We start from the raw sequence: 20,968 nt of genomic DNA, 5'->3' as shown, positions 1-20,968 counted from the left end.
TGACTAGAATATAAAGACATACCTTGGCAACTAAAATGTTTTCCTGTTGCGGAAAATGTATAACAGAATCAGATCTCAAAACCCTTTTGATATTTGTATATAAAGGAAACAATATTTCTATATGTGGAAATTCGTTTTTGTCCGGTAAGAACATTGTCAATCTACTAGACAATAAATTTCTTAATTTCAAAGAATAGTTATCCGAAATCAAATTGATCACTAAGATGAAATAAATATGTGACACAATAAAAAAATTAAACAATATAATTTAAATTGCATACGTACGAACGCCTTTTTGTGTTTCCTTGTTACATGTGACGCAGCTCTGTACATATACATCCCAATATAGTACTATGGTATATTTTTGTATTCTTGTCTTTCAATTTTGAAAATGTGATTTGTCTTGATGGCTTTTTAAATTTCTTTGTTAGCATATGACGTGGCTTTTTTACTTTAACATCCATATATTGTACGATAGTAATTTTTTTAAATTCTTGTCTTTCATTTTTGCTAATATGCTTTGTCTATAAACGTTTTAGTGTTTCTTTGTTACATATTTGTTTGTTTTTATAGTGATCGAAATAATAACACTATGTTGACTACTGTATCCCCATTTATTGACATTTTTACCTATTATGTCTGTTTGTTTTATTCATAAATCATTGTCATTATAATGGAATGTTATGCGACAGTCCGACAAGTTGTTATAAAACCAGGTTTAATCAACTATTTTCTACAGAAGAAAATGCCTGTACCAAGCAAGGAATATGACAGTTGTAATACATTCGTTTCATGTGTTTGAGATTTTGAATTTGGCATTTGATTAAGGACTTCCCGTTTTGGATTTTCCTCGGAGTATTTTTGTTATTTTACTTTTTATATAAAGATACAAATATAATGAAAATAAATCTCTGGATTACTACCCTTCAAAGTAATCGTGATAATTAATATCTATATGATAACTAATAATTTTAATATATCTTATATGAAATTTGATGCGAATGTTTTACAAATGAGAGGTTTAGCGCTATAAAACCAGGTTCAATCCACCATTTTCTACCTTAGGAAATGCCTGTATGAAGTCAGGAAATTGAAAGTTGTTTTCTCTCCTGATGTGTTTTATCTATCGATTTTGTCATTTGATTAGGGACTTTTCTTGAGATAATGTTCTTCCGTGCATTTTTCCATTTTGTACATCTTTAGGTTTGTTCAAACGTGTACGTGCTAGGTATTTATGATTTTCTTCACAATTGTAAGATTCTACCTTTTACCTTTTTATTTCACTTTGCCAAACGGACAATGTATGAGTTATCACCGTCGTCTTCAGTCTTCTTTTTCAGTAGATTTAACAAACAAAATCTCCTCTGAAACTTTTGCATATCAAACAAACGGAAAACAACTGTTATACTTCTGACTTGGTACAGGCATTTCCAAATGTAGGAAATGGTGGATTAAACCTTGTTGTACAGCTTGTTAAACCTCTTTATATATATATATATAAAAATTTGTTGAATATGACATAGGTTATATGACTAATTACATCAGAGAGTTCACATATATGCTTTAAATAAATCATTATTATTATTTTTATTTAAAGCATATATGTGAACTCTCTGATGTAATTAGTCATATAACCTATGTCATATTCAACAAATTTTTAGAATGGTGCAAGCGTCTTAACTGATATTCGGTTTGCCTTTTTTATTGTATAAATTTCAAGATTTAGTAAAAGTTTAATCTAAGAAGACTTAAAGATGATTCATTTAACATCAGAATCTGACTGACGAAGGATATCTGTTATCCGAAATATTTATAAATAATTACATTTATAGTTCTTTTTATATCATTGGTGTTGTTATGTACACTTTTTAGGCGTTTATATATATATATATATATATATATATATATATATATATATATATATATATATATATAGAAGAGGTAGAAATGGCATAATTGACGTACTATCTACTTTCATTATATTGTCCTTCAACTCCCATGTTTATGCGTCCATCAAAACCCACAGGAGGATGTTGCAATCTTGTTATCTTGATATACAGGTATAGTCGCACAATATTTAAATTAAGCAATGCCATACTGTTTAGATATTTGCCACGCAGTCAATCTGGTTCTCTGTGGTCAATTTCAAACATTTTAATGTTAAAACTGCTGACCATTCTTAAATAAATTGAACAGCCAGATAAAATTGACCAAAAGCCAAATAAAAGAGGATAAATACGGCAACAAGTACTGAAAGACTGGACTTAATGTTCAGTCTTTTGAGATCAGTTCAGTTGGAAATCAGTTTCAAATTTATGTATAAGCTGATTTTTTTTAAAATGTTTTCCAAATCATTCCTTTTAGGGGAATATGATTAAAAAATAATCAACAATACTATTAAGCATTTTTGATTAGGTCTAAAATTATTTGCAGTTTGAACAAGAATATAGCCGGTTTTACCGCTTAACTAGAAACTTTTTCTTGAATAAAACCGGCAACTTTATAGTTCAATTAAGCTAATATTAAAAAATATCATGAGGGAACTTTGACACTTGGGACTGCTATTGTTAGTGTCAAACAATTATTTTTGGTTATTTATTTCTTCTAATGTTTTACTGTATTTATGTATCCATGTTGAGGGTAAGTCCCGAGATGTTATGGAGGCACAAAATTAAAATAAAAAGTATTTTCTTAACAGATCACATTGATAATATGCATTAAGTATTTCCAGACATAACAAACATCTTTCTGTGTTTCGAAGATTTTTCAGGGATTTGAGGTACTGAGTGTGTTGTATAGTTTGCATGGGATTGTTTTCCTGTGACCAAATAATATTATCTTGAGATGCTTAAATCTACTTTAGCAAATACCTCCTGAATACATCTGTTCAATTGATGTTTGAAAATGTAAGGGCTCTACAAGAGTAAGAAGGATTGATAATCAATTGCATGTCTAATGAATGAACCCAGAACTTATATAATAGTCCGGTCGATTGGTGCAGAATTTTTCACTTGATGAAGAAAACAAATGAATTTTGCACACTAATTCTTAGTTATGTACCCTTTGATTTCAGCTATGGACCCACTCTGAATAATCCAATATGGCTGCCATTTTCAAGATGGCGGACAAACGTTATAAATATCAAGATTGTCCGCAAGGTATTCTATATTATTTCGGAAATTAAAGAAATGATCCTTTAAAAATGGTCTTCCTGTTCTTGGATTTGTTATCAATTAATTTTAGAATATAAAAAAATATATGTCTATACATTTGCAAATACGGCTGCATATACAAAAACAAATAGTGAAATTCAAAATGTTAATCAATATGTTACATGTTATTGTAATTGTTCTTTAAACGCTTTTAGTTTTAATGGTTGGAATGAAATAGGTTGAAGTGAGTCAATTGAACGTTAATAAAGGTCGGTTAAATGTGGTGGAATATAAGGTAACTTATCTTTACTTTGAGGCAGTGCCGAGGTCACCTTGTCTCGTGTCTCTTCAATGCCACGTCTTACGTCACTTATCGCGTTTTTATCTGCCGTACCCACTACATCGTCAAATCATTATATGTAATCAATCAGTGTACCTTTCTTGCGGATAAGACGATTGCCATTATTTAAAATGGTTAAGGGGCACTTATTTCCTTTTCCAACTACGTGCGAAACCAACTCTCAACTCGTCAGCGAGCATGGTCCTAAAATGCACTGCTGCCAAGCACTTTTATTAGTTTTGATGGCAGGCGCGTAGCTCCCTATACGCTAACACGCAGTTGCGTGCACATCGATTTGGCAAGCAAAACATTTTTTTTTAATTAATAAAAATTTATAAATTAATTATGGTTAAACTGAGGAAACACATATGTTGTCACTTTTTAATTGATGAACTGTCATTAAATAGTGGCATTTCAAAATAAACGTTTTATTGGAGATCATGTAAAAACCGGACAGTAACTTGTACATGTTGTATCTTTTACCAGATTTGAATTTATTATACTCAGTTTAAGATGTGTAGTTTCGGAGCACTTTTTACAGAGTACGGCTTATCTGTTGCGATGCAATGTACCAATCGACCATTAGATTTATCGAAACCCTTTGATATTATTGAAAATATGCTGCGGCGATGTATTCGACAGACTACCAGAGCCAATCACCCTGAAAACACGCCAAAACAGCATTTGAAAGTCTCATTATATTTTGCGTTCAGACACGTAGACCATATGATAATGGAATTGAAGGGTAGAGGGTGTCTGGTATTATCAGAAAATAGCTTCTTTGTGTCGTATCTGCTTCCTCGTATTGTAGGAAATATAACCAACGAATAATTCTCAACATTGTCTGAGACATACAAAATTTGACCTGGCATGTATTTGGCGGACAATTTCAATCGGGAGGTCGCTCGACGGAGAACACGTACGCTGGTTTATAACATCTCGCGAGTGCTACCATGCAGATCTATCAGTGTATTTAAGTTTGTTGAAAACAAATGTACGATCAACAATGAACAACGACAGGTTATCATCGCTATTATTACTGCATATTGATCGGGATTTCAGTGTGAATGTTGACAAAGTAATAGAGAAGTTCGTTTCTGCTTAGACCCGAAGAGCAGATTTTGGTCAATGTTGAGTAAATTCTGTAATTCAAAAATGTGTTGTTTATATATTAAATTAACTGATTTACTCTATTCAGAAGATTCAAGTATAAAATAGTTTTACGTTCATAAATTGTTTATAAGTCCTATCTACATGTAGCTCCTCTTTAAACCGTCCTATGACCGAAAACCGAAAATTAAAAGGGTCCCACTTTGGAGTAAAAATCTAAAAAAAAATTTTTTTTTCAACAGTTAAATGACCCCTTGTTTGAGGGACAGTCCCTCATTTAAGGTACCACTCATAATGATAATGGGGGGGGGGTCCCAACTTTGTTGGTCTTTGTGAAAAAAGAATAGTACATTGTCCTTTAAATGAATTAATTGAATACAAACATAAAATATGTTACAAGTATTTTGTCAATAAATTAGTGAAAAAAAATACTATTGATTATCTTTATGGTAGTACTGCATCATTGAATTTTGTCAATCAGCCATGCTTTTATCCTTAAGCTGTATAAGAACCTGCTTGCAGATGAAAATTCACATGCCATGTTAACGATTTTTACAACTAGATGAAAACAACACAAGTTCAAAATCTAGCATGTTAGAATAATCTTCAGAGAAAACGTTTTTGATTGGCTAATTAATTGATCATGAGAAGCACAGAATTTGATTGGCTGAACACGATTGTCTTACCTTAGGAATAAAATAAGGAACAGATGATTTTCACTAAATCGTGTTTTAGAGTTTTTTAATGATACCCTTAATATTTATATTTTTCAATAAATGCAAGGACGTCCTTAATAGAGTAAAGAGAATGAACACAGGGCGAACAGACCAAAGGCGAACATGTAAACAGGGTGAGTTGTCCCGATACCAAATTCACCCATGCATACTACAAATATCTACAGTAAAAACATTCGGTTGCAAGTAAACAAATAACGTTCATGTAGATGAGATGAAATCTAATAATTTACATAAATAAAAGGCTACATATTTATGATAGTGATTGTTTTTCAATCCTAATTTACAAAATAAATGATTCAGATGCTTAATCATGTGTAGAAATCGGTGTCAGGAATCAGAAGTTGTTATGAAATTGTAATACACAGAAACGAATGCGGCATAATAAGGTTCAATGATTTTAAAGTCGGCACCATAGAAGACTTGAAGTCTTCTTCTACCAATAAAGACAGATTTGGGACAGAGACTAAATGACCCTACACATCAATAAAATGCTTAAATTCTGGTCAATTCTCAATAATAAATAATTGGTTATTTTTTCTAGGTGGCCATTTTGAAAATAGCTGCCATTCTGAATTTCAAAGATATATCAACACAAAATCTTGTTAAGTACACCAAGTCATTCAAATATGTTGATTTTTGTGCTTCCAGAATCAAATCCACCGTGGTTTGTGCAATACTGTAAAATATTTTAGAATGTATGGCAGATGGCAGTCATCTTGAAAAAAAAACGTCATAGTGAATGTTGAAGGTGATTCCGTAGCTTATATTGCTCAGTACACAAAAATGTACTATCATGCAAAATTTGATGCTTTCCTCATTATTTGAGCAATTTTTTCACCAATCGGCTGAACTATAATTATCATCTTCTAAAAAATCATAATATGAAATACAAAAACAGACACATAATATTTTATTAACAAATTTAACAATAAAAGTATATTACCAAATCTCACATAGTTTAAACAATAACAACTAATACAATTATACACACTATGGCAGCTAAAAACATTTGATAAATAATCTGTCCAAAATATCTGTAATCTTTTTTACCTTAAGCTACATTAATCAACATTAATCAACAAAAAATAACTCTCACTAATTAAATGGTCATGGTTTTTTACTGTATCTTATAGCTATCTTTGTTTTTAGTAATCAGTAAATTTCAACTTCAGATTATTTTACATAATTTTAATTCCAAGTAATTTTATGACAAGCAACTTATACATGTTATAGAGATGAAGATTAGCACAGTTTCCATGGAGAAATTTATTATAAATTCTTTCAGAAGAAACACCGGTCTGGTGTATAAAATTTAAAATCTGGTATCTATGGTTACTTTTTTTTTAATACAATTATCATTTTTGTTACTCTAAAATGAAAGGTAATGTAAGGTAAATTCTAATGAAACAGCAACCCAAACAGCACAAGTTATAAAAAAGACATGTAAGACTACAATAAGGACTAGAATACTGGACACAGTCCCATATTGTATAAGAAAACACATGGCCATAACAGTGTGTCTATTCACGCATAGGTGGTTTCCATGTATAATCGTTACAAAATCTGACATAACTTGTAGCTTGAAAAAAAAAGCACTGTGACCCAGACTTTTGAATATATATAAAAAAAACATAGATATCAGCTTTATTTTTCAAAAAATTAGAAATTTCAATGCATTCAAATTGAGAACCCCCCTCCTCTCATCTATTATAATACTAAAATCCCTTATTTAAGACAGTTTATTGCCAATAAAATTCTAAAATCTGCATTTATCAAATATAACATAAAATAACTACAAATATTACATGTTAATAATTCTCAAACATCATTATTTGTAAATTTGAAAGGTAAAAGTTACTGTTTTAGTGTTATCTAACTTCTCAGGTAAGCATCTTAAAAAGAGACAGTTTAACATGATCATTCTAGTGTTATCCAACTGCCTAGGCCAGTCATTAAATTTTCAACATTATAGATATAACATGATTTCAATACTTACTTTGATTATCTGCAAGAGACAGAATTTTCCCCAATATTTAGTGATATATATTTTCATTTAGAAATAATCAAAACTACATAATCCAAAGTCAATAAAAAAATTTAACCAAAAAATTGTATCCACATATGTCAATAAAAAATTATTTTTCCTCCAAAAAAAATAAATCAAATGTGTTTAATGATAAACATGCCAGAGACCTTTTTCTTTACATGTCAAAGATTGTAATTAAATTAAAAAAATACTGACAATAGCCAGTCTCAATACTTGGTGGTTTTCTAAATGTGACATTGACACATAAAGTTTGAATAAATCTTTTTGATTGCACATAAAGTAATCACATGAACACAACACTGATTGGTCAGTTTTGTTCTCTCAACACAACACTGATTGGTCAATTTCATCCATTGTTTTTTTTTATCCTCTCAATTCTGGGAACAGTTCTTGTATGAAAATATCAAGGAACACATAAGATAGCTGAAAGTAGAAAGAGATAATCATGAAGTCTGTGACAAACAAAAATCTAGTGATTATACATTATAAAATTAAGAATGGAAATGGGGAATGTGTCAAAGAGACAACAACCTGACCAAATAAAAAACTACAGCAGAGGGTCACCAACAGGTCTTCAATGTAGCGAGAAATTCCCGCACCCGGAGACGTCCTTCAGCTGGCCCCTATACAAATATATACAAGTCCAGTGATAATGAACGCCATACTAATTTCCAAATTGTACAAAAGAAACTAAAATTAAAATAATACAAGACTAACAAAGGCCAGAGGCTCCTGACTTGGGACAGGCGCAAAAATGCGGCGGGGTTAAACATGTTTGTGAGATCTCAACCCTCCCCCTATTATACTTACTTACTGTTAATTGTTCTCATTTTAAAGAGAACGGAAAGAAAAATTTAGCAAATTTGAAAAGGGAAATAACTCTAAAACAGTTAAAGTGATGCCATCAAAATTTAAACTTGATCTGTGTTTAGTGGTATTTATTAGCATTATGTATAAGTTTCAAACATTTGTTTGAGGAAAAGCAAAGTTAGAGAATGGAAACCAACTTTGGGACATACAGACAGACAGACAGACAAGAGTAAAACTTAATGCCCCAAGTTCTCATCCTTCACATCTAAGAATAATTATTTTCTTATGAAATACTAAATAAGTCACTAAAGACATTTAGTTTCAATAAAGTGAGCAGTATAGGATAGAAACCCTTATGGAAATGAAACTCAATACATCTGATGACCTTTTCCTGGGGGGAAATATCTTTCCAAAGTCAGTAACTGTTTGAAAATTGAGTTCATATAAGAACCTTTCAAGACGACCAAAACTTTTATTTTGCATTTGAATGTTCCAAATCAATCAATGTTCTATACATGCACTTTCATAAGGACGATTTGTATCCTATCCAGCTCAAGTTTTAACTTTTCTCTGGCAGGTGTTTCTTGATCTTGACCTGACATAACTATTAAATGGCTTACAATGTAGTCAAAGTGATTTTCCATTCCTCAACATTACAGAGTAAATACTGATTTTTTTGTCAGTAATTAAAAACTTTACATATTACATGCCCTTTTCATGACCTTTCACCTACCTGTTTATTTAACTTTGGTTGTTGTAAAATATCAACAATTAACTTTGTTCCATGTTCAAAGTTTGATTCTCCCACAACTTTACTGAATGGCTCTGAAAAAATAATGAAATAAAGTATCCTAAAGGGCTAAAGTTGGTCTTTAATATCAAAATATGTCTGGCAATGATCTTGCTTAAAATGTATACCAGATCTATAAAGCTATATCTTAAGCATGACACAACTCTGAAGGTTTAATGATTCAGAAAAACTTTGATTTCCCCAGGGGAGATAACTTATGCAAAAGTTTATTTAATTCAGGAAAAGAATGTTCACCTAGAAATTACTACATCAAAAATAAAAGTCCATTATTTCAAGTTATGACACTTGTTTAATGCTGATGCATTATCATTTGAAAAATTAAATAAAAAGACATGTCGAACTTTTATCGAAACTGCAGTGACAGCTTAAAAATACTAATAATAGAGATTAAAAAAGAAGGGCAAAAAATACCAGAGGGACAGTCAAGAAACAACATATCTTTAACATAAATAATTGGTATTTTTTTTTTCAGAATTTGCGTGACAGTCAATTTACATATGACAGTTCACATTAATAAATACCGGTACACATAATTATTTTCTAACTGATACTAGTACTTACTAGGTAAAAATTTCAAAGCTTCAGCTAATGTTTTATGGTATCTTTCTTTCTTCTGTTCATCTGTTCTATATACAATAAAAGACAATGGTCAAATAAATACATGCTTTAAATGGTGGCACCATCATACATTAATCAAGTAAGTTTTTTTTAATGATTTTTGGTAAATTGTTATTACAAATTATCACTGTAAATTGCTCCACATATTGTATTACACATATTTAAAGAAGAATATATGACACAAATGCATTTTTACACAAATAGTAATGAATAATACACAGTATATAAGTAAACTCATCCTAATCACTCATATTAGTAAATTGATGTTGAAAAATGTACATGTTTCGGTGAGGGTGAAGGTTGGTACCTATCTAAAGTTTAAACCCTCTGCATTTGTTAGCACCCGTCTTAAGTCAGGATGTTTAGCAGTAATCACTAATTGATGTGGTTCATTAGAGTTTCTCTTTTCTTGTTTTTTATACAGAATAGACTGTTGGTTTTTGTGTTTGAATGGTTTAACACTAGTCATTTTTTTAGCCTTTAATAGCTTGCTGTTTGATATGGTCAAATGCTTAGTGTTGAAGACCATACTTTGACCTATAATGGTTTTTCTTTTACAAATTTGTGACTTGGATGGAGAGATGTCTCATTGTCAGGCATACCACATTTTCTTTTATCTTTGTATCTGAAAATACCAAACTATTATATATAACTCACCTAGGTGAATCTGAATCAAAGAATAACACATCTAAAATAACAAAACAATTACACTATTAAAACTGGAATAATAAGCATAGATGATAAAGGAGCAGGCATGCACATTAAATCATCTAGAGGCCCAAAGGAGTCAAATTTTACCAGTTTTTTAAACATCCCTCTAGGTTGGTCCTAACCTATGCATTTGGAATTTTGCCAAACATCCAAATGTTTTTCAATAGTTTTGATAAACAGATTAATGCCATGTTGAATGAGGTTTTATAATTTTTATAGAAACATCTTTTAATATTCATATAGTATAATTACATCTCGATAAATGTATAATGGCCACAACCATCAGTTAACTCATCATAATTACCTCTGAGTAAATGTATGATAGCCACAACCCTGTGTTCCTGTGTAACAGTCCCTATCTTATAGTCAATGTACCATTCTAAATAATTCTCTAAAGTATTTTTAAACAGCATTCTGGCAGTGAATAATAAATGGTGGAACCAATCTGGTATCTTATATACATGTCTGGCTGAAATATCAAAAAGAAAATATTTCAATGATTAAAATTATTAACTATATATGCATACACTTGGTAAATATGAAAAGGTGGGTATGTGCTTAAAATGAAGATTTTATTCCAGTGTTCTCCCCAGAAATTTTGGATAGCATCACATTTTGCGTAAAAAAAATAACTGTATTTTTTTTAAAGTCGTTTGTCGTGTCGCGTTGATACTCTATTTCCTTTATATGTTTTAGTTTAGATTGTTCAATTCATAACTGAGAATACAATTAAACTATAACCACAAAAACAGTTGTTTCAGTTTATGTTTTCTTTATTCATTTATAGTTACAGAATTATTTTTTTCCTCTTGTGCCAAATAAAAATAAATATGTGGTTTCAGTTACCCAACAATAAGTCAAATGAATGAATGGTTCATTATAGATCAACCGATTTATATACAAAACTAAATATCTAGTACACAAAATTAACTATTTTTTTATATTATATCAAGTAAAGATAAAGTAGCAAAAGTAGCAAAAAAAAAATCAATTTAAATTTTTTTTTGTTATCATGTTTATGAAATTCATTGTTTCATGGCACTCAATGAATTAGTCCCAGTTGTTTCTTATCTTTACATCAAAATGATATGTATTTTTAACAAAGTTATCTAACAAATAGTCTGTTAATGCGTAGTTTTCTCTCTTGGTATATTTTTTCTGTCTACTGTCCATCTGTTGTCATTATCGTGAAAATGCGGATTTTTGTCATATCTGGTCCGGTTCCGATCCGCAGTTTACACAACAATGTACAATGGCGGCCGTAGAAAAATTTACGAAAATGAGTCCGAGAATAAACATTGTTTGACAAAAGATTGTGCATGAATAAGACGCTTTTAATGCATTAAATGGATTAAACATAAACTTAAGCCAATTATGATAACTTTTTAAAGAAGTATTAAACTTAGTTTAGCTCTAAACCAAAATTCTCGCTCTCGTATTACCGGAAGAGAAAGAAAGTAATTTTTGGAGAGATGCACAAATAAACGACCTTTAAAAAAAAAAAAAAATCGTTTAAATCTTTGAATTTCGTAATACAAAACGTAGATTTCGAATTGTTTTGTGATTGCATTTTTCCATGTCGAAATTGGTGATTGCAGACACGTGGTATTAGTCATGTCACAAGTGTCAGCTTGGGATATTCGCATCCAAACAGTTATCACCCTGAGGGCAATTAACACCTAACCATTTAATCTCTTAATTGCCTTTAGTGTCCGACTTAAAGGGATTACAATTAAAGGTGATATAATTTTTATGATCATAAACGATAATAGATGAAAGTTCAAAATTGAGGACAAGTAAAATAGCATCTTCAAAATAATTATAGCGTCGCGGGAATAATTATAGCGTCGCGGGAATTATTATAGCATCACGGTGAAAAAATATAGCGTCGCGGTACCGCGACGCTAAAACGGCCTGGGGAGAACACTGTATTCATTTGAATGTTTACAATAGAAACAATTTTCTCTACATTTAAACTTGATCTTAACAGTTTGAGAAATTTTGATATACCACAAATGATTAAATTTTCTCATTTAATTTCCTGCAATATCTATTCAGAAACAAAGTACTCTGCATTTTCCATAACTATTTCTAAGAAACAGATTACATCACTTTAGCTTCATGGGTGAATACAATATTTATTCACTAATGATAGCTAATCTCTCATTCAAAAGATTGAAAATTAAATATCTGGAGTTGATAAATATCCTAATCTATGGCATAATGTGGTAGAATCTATATTTAAAGTCTTTTTGCAATAAAAAAAAAAAGATAAAATATTATGAAAAACAACTTGAGTAGTACCTCATTTACACTAGCATTTTTGAATCAATCTAAATAAAATCAGTTAGTGTCCAAATTATCTTTAATCCTAACTACTTCATTGCAGTCTTATCTTAATTGTTGCTTTCTCCCCACTGGTAAAAATGTAGTCAATTTGATCTAATTACCTGTCAAAATGTAAACACTGTATATAGATATTCGAACTTCAGACTGATCACATAATCTTTGTCTAAATCTTACCAATATAAATCAGTACATCAAATATCCCATCTAAATCCTGGTATTCTACAGTTTGATCTTCACAACCACCAGAGGTCTCTGACTTGACACTTCCTTCCAGACTCCATGTTGAGGCTAAGCTATCTGTGGAGTACCCAGCATTGTTTTCGTACACACTGTTACACAGGACCTCGCTGGATGTTGATCTTATAGACACATCTGATCCTCGCCTCTCTGGTTTACTGAAATGTTGTTTTTTAAAATGGCATGAGCAATGAAAGAACAGCGTTCCAATGTCACCCGCGTTGCACTTCTTTATTCCAAGGGGTATAACTCTTTCGAAAATAAGAATGTGTCCCCAGTACACAGATGCCCCATCCACACTATCATTTTCTATGTTCAGTGGACCGTGAAAATGGCATAAAAACTCTAATTTGGCATTAAAATTAGAAATATCATATCATAGTGAATATGTGTACTAAGTTTTAAAAGTTGATTGGACTTCAACTTCATCAAAAACTACCTTGACCAAAAACTTTAACCTGAAGCAGGACAGATGGACAAACAAGTGGATGAATGGACACACAGACCAGAAAACATAATGCCCATAATTGGGGCAGAAAAGGGTTGATCTTATATTATTATAAAACATGTCCGAGATATTACTGATATTAGCCTTTATCGCAGCGCAGGTAAATTATCACTGTGTTTGGTTTAACGCCATCACGTGGTGACCCCCTATGAGACCATAGAGAGCTAGTAAATTTCATAGGGGGTTCATGACGCGTTAATGGTGACGTCATCTATTAAGTGTTTCATTGTTTATTTTTCAACAAAACGCAGCAGAAAAAGTCTAGCGTGCGATAAATTCGTTATACAGTTAACTACTGACCCCCTACAGATCCTTAGAGGGTGAATAAAATCCATAGGGGACTCGCCCTCCGGCCTCACCCCCTTCTGGATTTTACTAACCCTCTATGGATCCGTAGGGGGTCAGTAGCGAACAATATAACTTATATTATTGTAAGTTTTATACAAATCTGGCAAAAATGGTACCCCTGAGAAAGCTAACAAGGCCATTTTCAATAAATGTAATATTCCAAGGGACATGACTCTTTTACAAAACAAGAGGCTCTCAAGTGCCTGAATCGCTCACCTTAAATTTTTTGCTTAAATCTTCCATCAATGATTATTTTGGGTTTTCAATTTATATAAATGGTTCTTTGATTCTGTCATATCTTCTTCAAAAGCAAAAACAAGAGTGGACACACTGAAATGTCTCGTTTGTCTCGTGTTCATAATATAATTTATGATGAAAGTATAAAAAAACATTGTATACCCCAAGCATTACATTATTGCTGTTTACAGTTTATCTACATCTATAATAATATTCAAGATAATAACCAAAAACAGCAAAGTTTCCTTAAAATTACCAATTCAGGGGCGGCAACCCAACAACAGGTTATCCGATTCATCTGAAAATTTCAGGGCAGATAGATCTTGACCTGATTATCATTATTACCCCATGTCAGATTTGCTCTAAATGCTTTGGTTTTTGAGTTATAAGCTAAAATGTTGACTTATTTGTAAATCTTACTTTGCTGAACATTTTTGCTGTTTACAGTTTATCTCTATCTATTATAATATTCATGATAATAACCAAAAACAGCAAAATTTCCTTAAAATTACCAATTCAGGGGCAGCAACCTAACAACGGGTTGTCCGATTCATCTGAAAATATCAGGGCAGATAGATCTTGACCTGATAAACAATTTTACCCTGTCAGATTTGCTCTAAATGCTTTGGTTTTTGAGTTATAAGCAAAAAACTGCATTTTACCCCTATGTTCTATTTTTAGCCATGGAGGCCATGTTTTTTGATGAAATGGGAATTAAAACACAAAGTTTATTCTAGATACCCTAGGAATTGGTTCAGTAATTTCAGAAGAGAAGAACTTTGAAATAGTTTACGACGGACGGACGACGACGATGGACGGACGACGACGGACGCCAAGTGATGGCAAAAGCTCACATTTCCTTTTGGAAAGGTGAGCTAAAAATGATAGTACATATAAGAATTTAACATGTTGCTGATATAAGCCTATAGGATAAGTTTTTTTTTAAATCTGGCAAGATTGCTAACAAGACAGAACGGACAGACTAACGGCCGTTTTTTTTTATATTAAATGACTATCAATAGATTTGTATTTCCTTTTTTTAAACTGGCTTTTCTTTGACCTATAATTGTTAACTTTTTAAACATTGTGATTTGGACAAGAACTTGTTTCATTGCCACTTATACCACATCTTCGTTTATTTTATATGGAGGACACAAAGAAATGTTAAGGACTGTTCAAAACACTAGCATTGATAAAAGACTAGATATAATTACCCAGATCTTGGTTTCTCAGCTATGGTTGACTGTTCTAACGTCTGTAGGAATGTTTCTAAGTGTTGTCCTTTCTGAAAGCACAAAAAAAATCATTGCTAAAATGTGACCACTAATAAAACTAAAAAATCTTTTCCCTATTGTATTACCATTGACAAAATGTGTAATATAAAACATTGTTTATGAAACTTAGAATTTGTTTTCATAAAAAGTATAAAGGACTAGAAAAATTGAAAAAATACAGAAACAAATCTTAAATTGAAAACTATTTTTTGCTTTACACATTTAAAAATGTTCTTAGTTAAATAAAAAGTTAGTGTTATTTGAATCAAATAAAATCTAGGGATCCTACTCAATTACACGAATTGTAATAACTTACCTCTTTCACAATTATGGATTTCATCATTTTCCCTGAAAAAAAAAATTAAGAACAATATGGATTTGTTAGAAATGTTATAATCTTGTTAGAATTTATGTATATATGTAAGACTCAGATCGACGTCCAGTCTCTAATCGACGTCCGTTCATCAAATCGACGTCCAAATGTGACGTCACAATAAAATAACATTCCAAATCGATGGCCAATTTTATGCCTGTCTAATCGACGTCCATTTTTTTTTTTTGGCATTTTCTAATCGACGTCCGATTTTGAGCTTCTCTAATCAACGTCCGTTTTAGATACAGAATACAAAACTAAACTGAACCGAAAGCAGCTGAAACATTTAGACCTTAAACATATCATATTATGTGAGAGTGAGACAAATAAGATCTAGCAAAAAAACTAAGTCCAGTTATCAGTAAAATACGGAATAAATAAAAAATGTGTGGTTTTTTTTTAAATTATTATACTAGACTAAGTATGTAAACAGGTTGTGATTTCAATTTTTCAAAGATTGGTATGATTTTCAAAGGGACAACTATACACCAGAGTTCAAATAAAATGGATTTGAGCAATTATAAACCATACGGCTTTCAACAATGATAAAACCCCATACCGCAAAGGCTATAAAAGGCCACGACATAAATAATGTAAACAATTCAAATAAGAAAATTAACGGTCTTATTTATTAAAAACAATTCCGAAAAACAAATATTACAGATATAAACCACCGAAAACCAATGTACTGCAGGCCCATACAGAATATATCGGGGCTAACACATGTGTGTGAGCACTTAACCTAGAACAGTGGTGTAAAAGCATAACATAAAAACATAACTCCAATCATCTTGCGTTTACGTTTCACTTCTGGTGTAAAACACAGAAATTTGTTAAAATAAAAACCCGAATTATAATACTCTCAAAACACTTGGCTGTGCTTCTTTATTTTGTCTATTGATGAAGACTGAATAAAGCTCCTAGATGTCGTTTGGTTTTCTTTGTCGCTGGGTTGCATTACTAATTGCCTACATTTACCAGACATGGGGTCAATTACATTTGAAAGTAATTAATTACATTCAATTACAATTACAAAATCTTCAATTAAATTACACATTACATTTGACTTTTTTTACCAATGTAATTAATTACATTCCAATTACTTGGCAAATGTAATTAATTACTTCAATTACATTTGAAAGGAAATTTAAGATAAAACATTGAAAACATGCATTTATTCTATGATATGTACATAAGTATTATACATTGCTCTATAGTTATAACAATTAGACAGTGTTCAACTAGTATATACATTTTTGTATTGTGTCATATAACTTATTTAAGCATTTTCCCATTACATTTGACCATCATCAGCTTTTCAAATGTTCCATCAGCCAGTCTGCACCTTTCCAGCCTAAATGTTTTTCCAGCAGTGCTAAATAAGCGTTCAACTGGTGCAGATGTGGCTGGAATAGCTAAATATTGCACTGCTAACTTAGCTCTCATTTGTCTACTAGACCAGAGATCAATGGTTAAACACACACTTTCAGCTCTTTTAAGAGTATTTACAAGGTTATTTTTTATTTCAACCGATTTTTCATGTAGAAGTTTCGAAGATAAATGCTTTCTGCTAGGCACTTGATACTTAGTGTCAGCTTTTTCCATCAAGTTTTTAAATTCTTCACTTTCGACAATAGAGAGTGGTAAAAGATCCCCAGCTATGAACATTATAAGAGCATTTGTCATTTCTAACTGTTTTGGATCAGACGGTGAATATTTTACACTTTTTTTTATGCATTGTGTCAATGTTGGTTGAATTTCTTTATTCTCAGAATGCAGAATGTACAAATCTCTGTGTTTTCTCTGAAAATTACAAAAGGCCTTATTTAATATCTTGAAAATATTAAATTGTTTTAATTTACCTATTGAAATTTTACATTTATTTAAATTTATTTGATTGTAAATGATACAAAAAAAGAGCACTATTTTTTATTTTTTGAAATGATTTTCATTTTTATCCCAGCTTATTCAAATTATTTATCTTAAATAAGTGATTTAGAAATCTGACTTCTTAAAACAAAAATAAACTTTAGTTTTAATCACAACTAATTAATTTAATAAACAAAATATTTTCCAAATTTAAATGTAAGCTATTAGAGGATATAAGATAAATGAAATCTGATTAGAAATGAAAAAGAAGCATTATGAATTTATTAATTTTTAAAATTCTTATATAGTATTAGAGGTCGGTCATTTACAAACGTATCAACCGTATCGTATACGTTGACGTATCCGCATCTGCAGATATATCTAAAAATATTATGTGATCCCGGGCTTATTAATAAGACCATGCTTCATTTAAAAAAAAACTAGTTGGAATCTCTTCGAAACAATCAAACATACACTTTCAATATTTGTGATAGTGGTGTTTTTAAAAAAAAAAGTAAGGGGTTCTATCAACTACTTTTACATGCCCTTAACAAGGAGCCAATGTAGGGCAGGTACACGAATATCGTATACAATCCTTTGATAATCTAGTTAAAAAAATATTTCAAGATCTTATATGAATAAACACCCAAAAAAAATTAAATGTACTACTTATATACATGTAATTACATCCCAGCTCCTTTGTTCTAACAGGGGTGATCTGAGCTGGATCACCCCTACCAGATCACCCCAGTTTAAGTTTCTTTGTTATGCATGCTTTCCTTTGTTCTGTAACATTTTGGCGGGAATGTCAAATCCAGTATAAAACTTATAATTAATTATACGGAGAAGACTATCAAAATTCACGTAGAAAAAATCCAGTGTATATGCTGGGATTCGAACTCAAGACCTTTAGCATATCAAGCCACGACACATACCACTTCACCAGGACGACTGGATACGAACTATCAGAAATTTAACATACTTAAAGGAAGCAAGATATTTTTATAACTGGGGCGAGTTGGCAGACCTTTACTCAGTGGGGTTTAAACCATTTTCGTTAAATAAATGAGTTGTCAGACTGATTGTTTAATTTGATTTTACAATTTTTTAAAGTTGGGCGAGTCGGTTACAAGAGTGGGGCGATTTTTTCATAAAGTGGCGATATAGTGTGGGCCGATTGGCCAGTGGGGCGAGTTGACATTGTTTGATATCTACTCATCGTGTTAGGGGGTCATAAAGGGTATACATCATATAGTAATATATAAAGTATATTATAATGGTTGTGTGGCGTTCTAAACTAGATTTTATGAATTGTAAATGGTTTTTCGTCTAATCTAAAACAGCTGGGATGTAAAATAGTTATCCCATTCGGACTTGGTGTGTCAGTGTAAGATCACCCTCTGGCCGCCGGCCATCGGGATGATCTTACACTGACACACCGCGTCCTTATGGGATAACTATTAAGGAACTTTGAATATTGTTCATTTACGATTTATCATAAAAGGTAATAAAAAAGTACTGAGTATCACTCTATTTGTCAATTAACAATTTGGTTATACGTGAGAACAATTTCATACACAAACTGGCAACCGATTTTACCGTATTCACTCCTATCATGCATGTAAACTGTTCCAACTATCCGGGGTATCTTTAAAAGTCGGATTACATATTCCACAAAATCTCGATATTTCCTAATTGTTTTGTAAATTTCTGCATTAGAAATTATTGAGTCGCCCATTTGCATTATTGAAAGTACATAAAATTAAAGCTCGGGATCATATACTGTTTTTTTGGTATATCTGCAGATGCGGATACGTCAACGTATATGATACGGTTGATACGTCTTTAAATGACCGACCTCTATTACCTTCATATGTGTAACAAAGTTGGATGTAACTTTATAACTTCCACTAATGAGGGTGCCACAATGCATACATTTTCCTTTGAAAGTATTTCCATTTTGGAAGTCATCAGGAACAGTAAAATGTTCCAGTACACTCTTGGAGCTCATTTTTAAATCTGATAAAATGTTTTCTTTCAACATTCATATATATAGTGAACAAATTTTGCAAGTGAGATTTTGTCATATGCATTATCCCTTCAAGAATTTAAACATGTACCTATAGGCCCTAGGGGTATATTTATCTCTCTCTAATTAGCCTTATATCTGTTTAACATAACTGTTATAAAAACAGTCATTATATAGTTTGTAATAAAACAAATAGCCAGAGGTTATATTTATTGGTTATTTAAGTCCTTGAATAAAGTTAATTATGTTAAATCAATGTCTTAAAATATCTATCTAAATCTACTAATTAAGGTCAAGACAGTGACTTCCTAGTGGTTTCTTTTAAAATTATGGCATGTGTCTACATTTTTTTTATCATTCAATACAAAATGAAGAATCTACCATGGTTGTGTTAATACAGAAAGTATACTGTGAAGGCTTTTCTTTGTCAGCTTACAACATTTGTTAAGATTATTGCTTTTAATAATTTTTTGAGAAAACACAAGATTTAATCTTTTGATCCAAAATTTCAAATGTAATTGACTTGTAATTGAAAAGTAATTGTCAATTACAGGCAATTTTGGCTATGTAATTAATTACATTCAATTACATGTAATTGAAAAAATGCTCAATTACACATTACATTCAATTACATGATAAATTGTAATTAATTACAGTCAATTACAATTACATATTTCAATTACCCCATGTCTAACATTTACATGCATGTAATTTATTATTATGAATAGGAATGACACACGCTCCTTGGTGTGGATCAATTGGATTAACTTTTTATCAAGATAAACTTTAATATGCATGATACCTATTTCGGATTCAAAAATAAATTATGTACATGTATAAGTGTAAACTTATGTGGTATGATTGCCAATGAGACAACTCTCCACAACTATAGGTCACCATACTAGAACTAAAAGCCTTATCTATGGCCAATAATTTATTATTTATTGATATTGGACATTGATTTAAGACGACAGCAATCAATCGGGCGTAGTTTTGGCAAGTAATGCCGTCTCATTGGACGTAAATAAGAGTATCAAAATATTGGACGTCGATTTGAGAAATGTGACGTCAGATTTGGACGTAGATTTGAGAAACGGACGTCGATTTGAGGAACGGACGTCGATTAGAGGCCGGACGTCGATCTGAGTCTAACATATATATTAATTTTACCATAACCCTTTTAAAGAGATAGAAATGTAGATAAAGTTCTGTATGGCTATAGTTGATTATATTCCAATGCTTAAAATTTATGTTACTTCACAATTTTTGGAAAAATTAGTATTTTCACTTTTTTTTTATTACAAATTAACTTTAAATATATATATATACAACTCGTCTAAACATCAACCCAACAATGTTAGATCTGTAAATTTGCTTTCGCAAATTTTTGGTTCTTCCATCGTCGGGA

At 31.2% G+C, this 20,968-nt stretch overlaps 1 protein-coding gene across 3 annotated transcripts in view; it reads right to left on the bottom strand.

Moving 5' to 3' along the window:
• Positions 1 to 6,226: 6,226 nt before the first annotated feature.
• LOC143076480 (sorting nexin-14-like) overlaps positions 6,227 to 20,968 on the bottom strand; it is a 54,752-nt gene continuing 40,010 nt past the window's right edge. For all 3 annotated transcript variants that reach the window (XM_076252273.1, XM_076252271.1, XM_076252272.1), the window contains 8 exons: positions 15,606 to 15,637; positions 15,230 to 15,300; positions 12,860 to 13,080; positions 10,641 to 10,805; positions 10,283 to 10,313; positions 9,569 to 9,633; positions 8,930 to 9,021; positions 6,227 to 7,809 (listed from right to left, as the gene is read on the bottom strand). In XM_076252273.1, the coding sequence (XP_076108388.1) occupies positions 7,750 to 7,809; positions 8,930 to 9,021; positions 9,569 to 9,633; positions 10,283 to 10,313; positions 10,641 to 10,805; positions 12,860 to 13,080; positions 15,230 to 15,300; positions 15,606 to 15,637 (737 nt within the window). In that variant the 3' untranslated portion in view covers positions 6,227 to 7,749. The remainder of the gene's footprint in view (positions 7,810 to 8,929; positions 9,022 to 9,568; positions 9,634 to 10,282; positions 10,314 to 10,640; positions 10,806 to 12,859; positions 13,081 to 15,229; positions 15,301 to 15,605; positions 15,638 to 20,968) is intronic.

This window comes from Mytilus galloprovincialis, chromosome 5 (genome assembly GCF_965363235.1).
Source record: "Mytilus galloprovincialis chromosome 5, xbMytGall1.hap1.1, whole genome shotgun sequence".
Lineage (NCBI taxonomy): Eukaryota > Metazoa > Mollusca > Bivalvia > Mytilida > Mytilidae > Mytilus > Mytilus galloprovincialis.
This window is presented reverse-complemented; position numbering and strand designations above follow the sequence as displayed.